This window comes from Vipera ursinii, assembly GCF_947247035.1.
Source record: "Vipera ursinii genome assembly, chromosome: 1".
Lineage (NCBI taxonomy): Eukaryota > Metazoa > Chordata > Lepidosauria > Squamata > Viperidae > Vipera > Vipera ursinii.
In genome coordinates this window covers 130503709-130516808 of record NC_139512.1, presented here as the reverse complement: position 1 = coordinate 130516808, position 13100 = coordinate 130503709, and the positions used below count along the sequence as shown (strand labels likewise).

At 40.8% G+C, this 13100-nt stretch overlaps 1 protein-coding gene across 8 annotated transcripts in view; it reads right to left on the bottom strand.

The window, feature by feature from the left end:
• The window catches only part of KALRN (kalirin RhoGEF kinase), a gene marked incomplete at its 5' end in the record, with an annotated part of 580305 nt that overhangs the window by 85715 nt on the left and 481490 nt on the right, over positions 1-13100 (bottom strand). Inside the window, one exon of one of the 8 annotated variants that reach the window (XM_083356481.1) lies at positions 7412-7650. The exons of 4 other annotated variants lie outside the window; for them this stretch is intronic. In XM_083356481.1, coding sequence (XP_083212607.1) covers positions 7412-7502 — 91 coding nt within the window. Of the gene's footprint in view, positions 1-7411; positions 7651-13100 lie in introns of those variants that run through there. 3 more of the 8 variants (XM_083356482.1, XM_083356484.1, XM_083356483.1) reach the window with 3 other exon arrangements.

The following is a 13100-nucleotide window of genomic DNA, read 5'->3' as shown; positions in this document are numbered from 1 at the left end:
TAGGCCTTTTTTTTTTTCACAACCTGCCCGATACAAGCAACTGTGATGTTCTTTGCTAATGTTTGTACCTGGATATATCAGAAGGCTGCAGTCTGGCAAAAAAAAAATGTCTTCCCATGCATATTTATTGCATGAATATAATTCACATTATGAAGAGACATAAGAGTTCATATATCAAATATTAAATATTTTTAAATACATGAATCAACAGGACATGAGTATGTACATGTATAGCAAAGCTTAGCAAATTAACCAAGTTAACAGAGTGCACAGCTTCCAAAGCATTAACAATGTTTTATACATGAAGCACAATTAAGCATACACGCACATACCTTTGCACTATCTACAAAATAAAGCGCAACACAATACATGTATAAGCCATCTAGCCATTGACCCAAACTCAAATTTTCTCAATTCTATTTAAACCAGTAGCAATACAATATGACAAGTCCTTGATGCTGTGTTAGCTAAGGTGGGGAAAAGCCCAAATCAATCACAGGCCACAAACAGTCAATTGTTGGGAATGATCAGAACATTCAGAACAATGCTCTGAATCAGCAAAAATCTGTTTCATGTTCAGGACAGGATGGCATATTTTGTTCAGATCTAGAAACAAAAATCCAAATGACACCTGTTTAATGGCCAGAACATTTTGAAACAGTAATGATCCTACACCTGCAGGAAAACTAAAGGGGAAAAAATGATGTCAAAGAACTTCAAGGTCAAAATGTTTTGCACACCTCTAGTACTTTGTCATCTGCACAGCCGCTTCTAAGGTTAAACCAAGTTCCATATGTAGTATGGCAATGTGGCAATCCAAATTTAAAGTGAAAAAATGTGATTTGGAGGATGCCTAACACTTTTTGGGAACACCTAAAACTAAATAATCCTTTCTCTGGATTGCACTCTAGTGGGAAAGCAGCCTTGTGAGACCAGGTAAGATGCAACTCCTTTTAAAGTGTGTCCAACAGAGGTCACCCCTCCCATTTATATTTTGCCCTTTGAAACTAAGTTACATTTGTAGACCTAATCATAGATACTAGAAGAAAGCCCTGTCCAAAGTGTACACAACTGCACATTTCATTTAATACTAACTGAGCTAATAATAATTTTAACACTTGCCACTTTAGGTTGGAGATATTATGTAATTGAGCAAAGTATTAAGCTCTCCTCCTGCTGTTCCCAGAACTGTTGAGTTTCCCAACTCAAGAGCATTTCTCAACAGCCTATGAAAGAAAAGAAAAAAACCAGATATATTTTCTAATAGCTAGATACCCTATAATCCTGCCTCTTTCATAGTATTTTATGGGGGATGCAGATGTTACTGTCTTCTATTTGTGAACATTTTCATTTTTTTTCTGAGGGATTAAAAAACAGAATTGCTCCATAGTGTAGATGGAGGGATAGGGTTAAAAGCGTGTCCATCTACAACTAGCCACAAGATGTTACAAGTTCCATAGCTTGATTATACACCTCCGTTTTCAGACTTACTTAGGAATAAATGGAAGGGTAAAATATATTCTCAGGTTTAATTTAGAACAAGAGCAGTAGCAGATGACATTTAAATAGGGTTCATATGAAAGGTATGTGTCTGTCTGTGCATGTATGTATAGAAAAGCAGTATGCCAAGTTATCATGTCAAACTGAACACAGACTTATATGTAGACAGGCAGAATTCATGCTAACATTTGAAACTTTTACATTATATAACTCTCATTTTGGAAATTTGCTTTAGAAAAAATAAAGCAATCAATCAGTAATCTACAGAGAATAAGCAAGCTAAAGTTCCATCATTTTTTAAGAAGTTTGTTTTCATATTAACTCTGGCTTGATTTAAATTCTTTGAAAGTGTCATTCCACATAATGAGAAGCACTCTGTCGGCCATAGCACAGCACCACTGATCAGTCTACATTTTCAGGGACAAGGTTACGGGGGAGTTGGAGGAGCTACAAAAACTACACAGACTTCAAGTAATCTCAAAACATAATTATATTTTATACCTAAAATAACTCTAGTTATGTTCATTACATCTACACACACATATTACGGGAAACTCCTGAGCATTCCTGACAGATGAGAAACCAAAATGCCCTGTAAACCGCCCTGAGTCCTTCGGGAAAGGGCGGTATATAAATCTAATAAAATCTAAATCTAAAAAACTATTACACTCAGCCTGCCTTCAAATTAAACACCTGTAATCTGTGTAATTGATTTGTTCATTTCTTATATTGCCTGGGTTTTCCCCTCCATTCCAAATGTTAACCCAAACCAAAGTGTCTTCTATCTTTCACTTCAGTAAAAATAATGAAAAGTGTATCTAGATTTATAAAATAGCCTCTGAAGCTTAAGAGATTCTATTTATTACATTTATAAGGCCACACAACTCAATGTGACTCTTATATAAATCTGAAATTGCCTGGTGATTTTGTCCAACATATGAATGGACTGATTTGTAGGAAAACAAACCAAATATATTCTAGTGAATTATCTTTGGGACATGCTGCACATTTCTGATTCTGAACAAGTACATAAGGATACAGAAATTATATACACACTCCTACACACTAACTCCTAGAAATTATTCTCTATTTTAAGCTACATTTCACATTGTGTCTTTCCCAATTTTCATACATACATCAATCTTTCCCACTTTGCAACATAGTATTTATTTATTTATTTTATTTATTTGTTTTTATATACCGCCCTTCTCCCGAGGGACTCGGGCGGTGTACAGAGCAAGGTAGGTATACAATTAAACAATGGTAAAAACAAATGAAGCCCCAAGAGCTATCAGGCCAGGCCGGACTGCTGGAACAAGTAAGTTTTTAAGTCGCGCCGGAAGGTGCGAAGGTCGGGGGCCATCCGGATTTCGGTAGGCAAGCAGTTCCAGAGGGTTGGCGCACCCACTGAGAATGGCCTCCCCCTGGGGGCCACCAGCCGGCATTCTTTGACCGGTGGCACCCTGAGGAGGCCCTCTCTGTGGGAGCGCACAGGACGGAGGGGTGTTGACGTTGGCAGAAGGTGCTCCCGTAGGTAATCCGGACCCATGCCATGTAGGGCTTTGTATGTCATCATTAGCACCTTGAATTTCACTCGGAAGGCAACTGGAAGCCAGTGCAGCTCACGGAGGAGAGGTGTGATATGGGAGTATCGGGAGGCCCCCAAAAGTGTTCGTGCAGCTGCACTCTGCACCAGTTGAAGCTTCCGAGTGGCTCTCAAGGGCAGCCCCATGTAGAGAGCATTACAGTAGTCAAGGCGAGAGGTCACAAGTGCATGGGTGACTGTACGTAAGGCATCCAGGTCCAGTAATACATATCAATCTATCATAATGCCAAGATTCATGTATTAAAGATATCCCAAGAGTTTAATTGTATTAAACTGTAGATATGTAAAATATGCTATGCTTTTCCCCAAATAAAATCTTAGTGTGTGATCTTCTTGCAATGACTGAATCTAACATGTACTTTTTATAATGTATGTATGTAATAGGTAGAACACGTGATAATATTCCAGTATAATAGCATTTATAATAAATGTAACATGTAACACACTGTATGCGAAAAAGACCTTGAGAGATGGGGCAAAGAAATGCTGCCTAGGGAACAACCAGATAAGACAGGACAGAGGCCACAGGTGCCTAATGGTTTGGGTGAGAGGCTTAGAAGGGAATATCGTCAGTTTGTAAAGGAGACATGGGAGATTTGTACATTTAGATTTGCAAGATTCTGTTAATGTAGCCTTTAAAGTAGAATTAACTTATTTGGTCATGTTTTTTTAGAAATTCTATTTATGTACAGTATAGCAGCACAGAGAAGGAAACAAGGAGCACAGTCAACATGTGCTTTACTGCTCTACTATATAACTGTAATAAGAAATAGGAAACTCTACTCAAAACAAAAGAGCATAGATTATATACCATAGATCAGGTCTGTGGACCAGCACCAGGCCGCAGTATGCCAAAAACTGGTCCACGTAAACAAGGAAAGCCCCATCAGTGGTATGCAGGCAGTACATGAAACCACACCCCACTCTGGTCTGCGGGAAAAACCTCTCTCCATGGAACTGGTCCCTGGTGCCCAAAACGTTGGAGGCCACTGCCACAGACCCAAATTTATTAATACTGCCATCTACTGGCTGAATACTACTACTGCTGCACAGAAATACCATCAATGGATTCCAAAATGTTTCCTTCCTGATCTACCTAGGAAGGCTAACATATACTGAAACCATGTCATTTAGTTTTCTACAATACTGGAATCTGAATTTGTATAATCACCAGGGTGACAAAGGAACATATCTTGTTGCTTAGTATTTCTTGTGAAGAATGAAATAGATTGTGTTAGAAATGGGAAAAAGAGAAAAATCATGAGACTAAAGAACAGAATTATCTAAAAGTCACCACTTTTTCCCCCAAGAGACAAGGTGCCCATTTCCTATAACCCTTAATATATATATATATTTGTAACTTACACAACAAATACAGATTATGAAATAGGTTTACAATATCTTAATTTGATTTTCCTTTCTGTAAACTGAATCCTAAAAAATCATTTTTCCCTGTGCTCAAAGATTTACACTAATGACAAGTGTTTTAAGCACACTCAGAAAACTATGAAACTGAGTTCAAACAGTACACTAATCTACAGATTGTTAGGGACTGTTTATCAAGAAATAAGTGGCTTGGCTCACTTATAATTGAAAAATCACAGTAGTTGGAATCATGCTCAGTTCAAAGCACATTCAGGCTTAGTGTGAACCCATAGTACATATTTTAGAAATGCTGCTACTACACAGTATTGTGGATTGTTGATACGGACTATTAGAGTTCAATAAAAGGCATTATATTGTACAGGACAAAATAAGCATAATTTGTACATTCACATCACAGAACCACCAGCCAGAACAATTTTTATGCCAGTATAAAGTATGAAAATATAACATGTAATTTACCTGATAATCAGCACTTTGCGATTATATGTAATTTTCAAATGCAGAAATCATAATTGTTTAGAAAATTATTGGTTATTCATACATCTTTCCCAAGTGCTCTACATTTATTTTCTAAGAATTTATAAGATACCCATAGAACATTGGCTGGAATTATTAATTCAAACTGCTGATTGAGTTTTCTAAATCATCAGAGAACACTGATAGTACAATGAAGGAAATAATTCTATCAACAGTGTTAGTCTTCATTGTTGATAGAATTATTCTCTGATCTACCACTATGGATAATTTCCTATCCTATCTTCTACACCAGACCTTGAGGGCAGGGGGGAATTATAATGGGTAGAAAGAAATCTGTTAAAAATTTAAGATTACTTGCATTTCTCGGGTTACCTAAATTTCCAGTAATTCCGTGCTGGGAATCCAACACAATTAAGTGTTCTATGTATTTAACCTGTTAGTAAAATTTAATCAGGTTAAGTCCATCACAGACCCCTATGCTGCAGCTAAAATATCTTGCACCCACATAATGGCATATGGAAGTCTGTGTTGTGGCTATTTTAAAAATTAAAAATCTAAGAAGAAAAGGTTAAATTAATCAACCAGGACAGTAAGTTCCACCCAAAATGTTGCCAAGCTCTGATCAAGCAAGGTGTACTATATGGAAGATTCCAGAGGCTAATTCCTGGATCATTCAGCAGCCTTTCTTTACTTACAGAAGCCATTAGGCAATTTAACTGCAAGTATCTGTTCCTTTCCCACCATTTCCCTTTCTGGAGCAAGGTAGCAGACAGTCCCTTTCTCAGTTTCACTTATTTTAGGGAGGACCTGTCCTTGTAGTGTAGGATAAGTTGAGACTTTAGCATAAGTATTTTTGTATGCTTTTTTACCAAGACATTTGTGCTACCTCTATTTCTTTACCACTGACTAAAATACCAGCGAGGGTTCTTCTATTTTACTCCTCTTGGCAGATAAAGGTTCAGTTCTACAAAACATTTTCAAATTTTGAACTGGGGCTTATAGATTCTGCCAAATGATACTTCAAGATTTGGCCCAACAGTGATTTAACTGGGCCTAGAGATTATTTGACATATCTGATATTATGCTATTACTTTTTTAGTTTCGCTCTGTCATGTATATATTTTATACTGATACACACACATTTATAGATGTAGTGGCTAAGATTCTGGCCTAGAGACTGAGTTTTAGGCCTCCCTTAGGCATGAAAGTCAGCTGGGTGACTTTAGGCTAGTCATTCTCAGCTTAGCCAATCTCCCAGGGTAGTTGTAGAGCAGGCAAGAACACTAGGTTGAGCTGACGTAAAATGGGATAGAATGTATTAATTAATAGCAACACCTTCCTTATTAAGTTATTAAGACACCAATTGTATTAAGTGCTGCATAAACATAAGTGACAATAGTAAAAAATAAGACACAGTACTTCTATTTGCCCTTGGTGGAATGAAACGTGCCAGGCATTATACAGAATTACCTGACACCATTCATACCTTATTATCTGATTAATATAAAGCTTCAGATACAATCCAACTTTCAGCTTTTTTCAGAAATACTGAGAAAAGGGAGAAGCTTACATTATATAGATTGTCTTTTCAGCTTCAGGGGACATTCAACTTTTATTTATATAGAACTTTTGCCAAAATATTTTGAATCTGTAGATTTTTAAAACAAATAGCAGGGAAAATATATTTTTTCAAGATTCTGTAGTTCTAAGGTTCATTTACAATGATCAAACAAGTTATTTCTTGTGAAATAACTATTTATTCTCCACTCCTAATTGTACTTTGTATTATAGTTGTTTATATTACTTATTCCAGCCTTGTGCCAACTAGAGAGCAACTGTGCACTTGTATTTATTGGATATCAGTTTAGCATATTGTAAGAATTCAGCCAACTGTAGCCAATTCAACCATCTATAGTTAAATAGATCCTGGCTTAGCATGCTAGCTCTAGGAACAGGCTTCATAAAACATATAAAGAATAACAGATACACATAGTAATGCAAATTATAATTAATGGTTTAATAATCATATATCTTGTTCTAAAACATATCCTGGTTCAATAAGCAGCTGTAAAAGGTCTACGGTAAGCTGCTTCTCTTCAGTCAAAACCCATTTGAGGGGGATTCACAGAGAACCACTTACTAAATACAACATTAGTTCAGAAGCAGTCAAAAAGTCACAAGTACAACATCCACTCACCATCTTCTCCTTAAATCTCTGTGGGGAATTTAAAAGAACAAAACCCCAAACCCTGAATAACTCATGGAAGGCAGCAACATGCTTCCTCACTGGCTATTTATTTATTTTTATTTTTATTCCATTTATATCCCGCCCTTCTCCGAAGACTCAGGGCGGCTTACAAGCTTAGCAGTAGCAATGAGTAGCCTTTCTTCCAACCCACCTTTTGATTTAAAGTACATCCTCGCAGTTTCGGAGCTACTAACCTTTGCACCTTGGGAAGCAACAGCAACACTTTGCAAGAAACCAGCCCCGGCAAGACGTGCTGGAGTAGGCAGCTTGTTTCCCCTCCTTCATTCCGCCTGAGAGACAGTCATGTCAAATCAAGCAAGTAGCCACGGAGTGCCCCCAGGTCATCTACGCGGCTAATTCCGCAATAACGCGCCGAGAGCAAGGGGGGAAAAATAAACCCCCCCCAAAAAAAACTGCCCCGCGAAAGGAGGAGCTTTCGGACAAGAGAGGCGGATTCACGGTCACAACCCCAGCTGGTAGTTATCTGCCCGAGCTTGCAACAACGCGGGCTCTGAACCACATTGTGCAATTCCGCGACAGGGAGAAATACACGCCTATTACCCATCGCGAAGCTTTTTTTTTTTCTTTTCTAAAGTACAAACACTGCAATGAATTATTCTGCGATTTAGAAGGACAATTACTGCCCCCAAACGTTGCAAATTAATAAAGCAGGTAGCGTTCCCCTTCGGACAGAGGAACCACCTAAGCCAGGGGTCTTCAAACCTGGCCCTTTTATGACTTGTGGACTTCAACTCCCAGAATTCCTCAGCCAGGCATGCAGGCTGAGGAATTCTGGGAGTTGAAGTTTATAAGTCATGAAAGGGCCAAGTTTGAAGACCCCTGAGTCCTAAGCTGTTTTTTTTTCCCCCAAGACCTTGCGGTAAATTCCCTAGAAAGGAACTTTTTGGAGGGATTGATTGGAACGGAAAATAAAGAAATGCGCCCCCCCCCACACCGCCCTGTTACTTTTTTCTGAAGAGATCATGGGTCAAGGAACTAATATCGCTAAGCACATTGGTTTTGTGCTTTAAATTGTAAGCCGCCCTGAGTCTTCGGAGAAGGGCGGGATATAAATGGGATTAAAATAAAATAAACATAAATAAATAAAAAAATATTTTAAGTGCACGGAGCTAAGCATTGCAATTCAAAATCTTTCAAAAGGGAATGTTTATAGGGGCCGGTTCTGCACCAGCAGTACAAAAAAAAAATAAAATAAAAATAATGCCACAGGAGAAATTTCCCCAACGTTCAGATGCCATTGGAGAAATGGCAAAGATCTCAGCGTATTTGAAAGACCAGTCGCAACAGAGATATATTGTGGAGTGGAGAAGATGGATTGATTATATCCAGAATAAATATGGGACTAAAAAGTTTCATTTAGCATTTGAATAAGTATTGATGTGATATTTAAATTGCTTGTAGTTAATTTATAAGAGTTAAAGTGCGATAGATTTAGTATTTTATTGTTGTTTGCATAAGGTAGACTATGATTGTTTGTATATTTATACCCTGTATTGAGCTCTGGGAAGTCGGGGAGGGGGGAGGGGGAAGGGAGGGAGGTGTTGGGGAGGGTTGGGAAGAGGGGAGGGGGTTGGGAGGGGTTTTGTCTTTTTAAAAAATGTATTGTAAAACTTTTCAATAAAACAAAAGAGAAGTTTCACCTGACACGCAACTGCTTAAAGACGCGGGGGCAGTGAAAAACCAAAACAAAACGGGCAACTCAAATCAAACTCGCGACGTCACGTGAGGTCGCGCAACGTGTTGGAGCCTTTTTTGCCATTGCCGGCAATGGGGTGGGCGCAGCTTCCAGATGATGCGTCCGGCCCGCGGGCCGGCAGTTTGACACCCCTGATAGACGTAAAGGTTTCTTCCACCCAGTCGTGTCCGACTCTAGGGGGCGCTGTTCACCTCCATTTCCTACCTAGCCGAGGGAGAACAGCTGGTAAATAAATCCCATTCAAATCCTTTTCCAAAAGATCCCTTCCCGCCTCTGCCATTCCCATATGTGTATTATAGGGAGTATTTGAAAACATTGGTGAGGCTAGAAAGGATTTCTTGGGAATAGCCAGCAGGAAGTTCACAAATGGTGATCATTGCCTTGGTGGAGCAGTGGGCTAATGCCTCGTTAAGTAACACCAGCTGCCTGCAATTAGTGCAGGTTCGCATCCCACCAGGCTCAAGGTTGACTCAGCCTTCCATCCTTCCGAGGTAGGTAAAATGAGGACCCAGATTGTTGGGGACAATAAGCTGACTTTGTAAAAATGCTGCTGGGGGGGCGAAAGCCCTAATAAGCAGGCATATACATAGAATGAAGGCTATTGCTAAGCACATTGGTTTGTGCTTAAATTGTAAGCCGCCCTGAGTCTTCAGAGAAGGGCGGGATATAAATGGGATTATAAAAAATAAAATGTGATTGTGGGATGACGCAAGTGTGGTCGGAGCCAGTTAGTTGCCCAGTGTCCAGATTCGCTTAAGGATGGCGTAATTCACTCAACAATTGCAGTGATTCACTTAAAAACTGTGGTAAAAGCTGTTGTAAAATGGGGCACAACTCATTTAATAAACAGTCTTGCTTAGCAATGGAAATTTGGATTGCAATTGGGGCCGTTAAGGCGAGGACTACCTGTAGTTCCTTCATTATGCATCACCTTCACTGTGAATCTAGTCTATGAACTACAGTTGAATGGAGTGACAGACGTTTCTTAGTAATGTCTGTGCTTAACATTTTAGGAGGAAAACTGTTGATCTTTGCTGTGATTCTTTGCCACTCCCTTCCTTATTTATACTCGGAGGTAGCTATTTTATCTATTTGAAGAATACCACAGGGAGCTGTTTGCTTTTCTTGGTTTGTTATGGTATGATGCTTCTGGACCATAAATTCCTTTGGAATGTTCTTAATAAATGGCAGCTTAACATTAGGATTGCTTCAACTGACTCAGCACTGCATTTCTAACATCTCACAGAAATTAGGTGAAAGCTTGCTATGTCATAAAAAAATAGGGGAGAAAACCTTCAGCTGTCTAATTATGCATACTAGGGGATTACACCTATCTAAGAGAAAGAATATTAAGTTAAGCATGGTTTGTTTGCCCAATGATAATTAGCTGAGTTCCTAGATCACATTAAGTCAGAAACTATCAGTTAAAAACCTACAGAGCTGGCTAGGTTTTCACAATATGCTAAGCCAATTTACCGTGCAATTTTAACTTAATGGGATGTCTGAACCCAGTAAGTTGATTGTTACTCAGTTCACACAATGACACCTACTCTTTTGATCAAATGGAAGTAAATATGAAACATTAACGGATATTCAAAAAAATGAAAAATGAATTTTGGTAAGGCAACATTTTACTCTTGTGGTTTGGGATGAGTTGCTAGCTTGTTGAGAGAATTAGGAGAGATTAATATTCATTTGTGTGCTACAATTGCCAATGATGTAGGCTACCTTATAGCCTACAAGTCTCAAGAAAGAATATGTCATATGAGCAATACTGTTGTGTAGTGAGTTCTTTGCTGGCAATAAACGAGACGAGAGGATGCAAACAGGAATATTGCTTTACTGAGGCAAACAGGAACAGAACTGAAACTGAGGCTTCTACACAGCTACTTATACGGTTGACCACTAGGCGGCGGCCAATAGGTTTAAACGCAAGGGTCTTCAAACTCTGCCCTTTTATGACTCATGGACTTCAACTCCCAGAATTCCTCAGACAATGTGCTTGGCTGAAGAATTCTGGGAGTTGAAGTCCATGAGTCATAAAAGGGCCGAGTTTGAAGACCCCTAGTTTAAAGGAACCCATTCCCGCCCCAAATCATCCAGTGATCTTCTTGAAGACAGCAAGTCTGGTTAGTCAGCGACCCTTGCACAAACACACCAATTGAGCAACCTTAAGCAGCATTCAAACAGACATGTGAAACAGTTCAAGTAAAATCCCAATACATTACCCCTTCCCCCTAGAATGTACATACATTATTTAAGAATATAATCTTGTAGATATGGTGGTGGTCTATGTGACCGTTCTGAACGCCTGGGGGATCCAGGCAACTTCCGGTCTACCAGCTTGCCGGCCGGGCTGGGTATACCAGGACTCTTGGGTTCACATGAGTCAGATTGACTCGAGTTCCTTTGGCTGGCCATTCCTGGTCGGCCCAAACCAAAGTCCAATGAGGTAGCTGTGTCAGCCAAGCTGCTGCTGTGTTCGGGTTGACTTTCCCCTTCTGGAGACCCATGTTGCACTCATGGACTTTGTCCATCTACAACCACCTCCCCGTTGTACTGACTGGTTGAGTCCTCAGAGCGTGTGAACTGCCCTGTTTGGCTGCCAGTTTCCGGCTCTAGTTGTGGACCTGCCATGAGGTCCTCGCTTAGTGGCCGTTCTGCAAAACGCTTCTGCAGTTGATCAATATGGTGGCGAACAACTCACCCCCACATCCAGAGCCAACTCGTAGGAAAGAGGTCCCGAGGTTTTGACAATTTTACCTGGCACCCACAAGTTTCCATGCCCGTAGTTTCGGGCCCACATCCCATCACCCACTTGCAACCCCCTTGGAGCCTTTGGGCATGCGGTGTCTGCTGCTACCCGGTCAGGATGCAACCTCTCCAGTTTTGTGATTAGCCTTCTTCCCCAGCGAAGCTCTGCTGGGCTCTTGCCTGTTGCTGTGCAAGGCGTAGTGTGCTGGCAAAGCAAGAAATCAGCCAGCCTATGGTGCCAATCCCCAATCACAATGGGCTTGAGTGACTCCTCTGTCGTATGCACCATGTGTTCGGCCTGCCCGTTAGTCAAGGGCTGAAAGGGAGCTGATGTTGCATGCCTTATGAAGTTAGTCCTCAAGAAGGCCTGAAATTCTGCTGCTGTGAACTGGACCCCGTTGTCCGAGACTACGACGTCTGGCAGCCCATGTGTGGCAAAAAGCTTTCTAAGCACCCGGATGGTCCTGGCAGTAGTCATAGTATATATAGGAATTGCTTCCAACCATTTAGAGTGGCTGTCGACCACTATCAAAAGCAGCTGTCCCTGAAAGGGCCCAGCGAAGTCAATGTGAATCCTTGACCATGGTGTATGAGTCTCCTCCCATCGGTGGACAGGGGCCTGGGGCATCTCTAGTTTGGACGGTTGACACATGTAACACCCGTGTACTTGGGCCTCAATAGCCTTATTTAACCCTGGCCACCATAGGTAGCTCCGTGCCAATGTCTTCATCCGGACTATGCCCGGATGGCCCTCATGCAGAGACTGAAGCACACGGTGGCTTAATGAACTGGGGACAATAACCCTGCTCCCCCATAAAATGCAGACTTTGTGAGCTGAAAGCTCATGTCTATGAGTGAAGTAGCTCTGGAACTCTGGTCCAGGGCTATTTTCAAGCCACCCCGTGTGAATCCATGACAAAACTCTACTTAAAATTTTGTCTGCAGCAGTTTATGCAGCCACACCCCTGACATGGAGGGGAAACTCAGGCAAATCCTGTGGCAATGGCAACCTGCTAAAGCCATCTGCGTGGCCCATGTCTTTGCCGGGTTTGTGAACCAGCCTGTAGCTGTAGGCTGACATAAAAATGGACCATCTTAACATTCGAGGGGACAGTATTTGAGGCATCTGCCTATCTGTAGTAAATAACCCCAACAAGGGCTTGTGGTCAGTGAAGACCGTGAACTTCCTGCCATACAAATAATCATGGAATTTCTTCACCCCGGCTAAAATGGCCAGGGCCTCTTTTTCAATCTAAGCACAATTGCGCTCAGTTGAGGACAATGTCCTTGAGTAATAGGCAATGGGGCCTTGAGTCCCATCACTTGACAAATGGCTTAGAACAGCCCCCACCCCATCAGGGGATGCATCACATGAGTTGAGTCGGTCTCGAAGCCTTTCTTCCAAGTCCGAA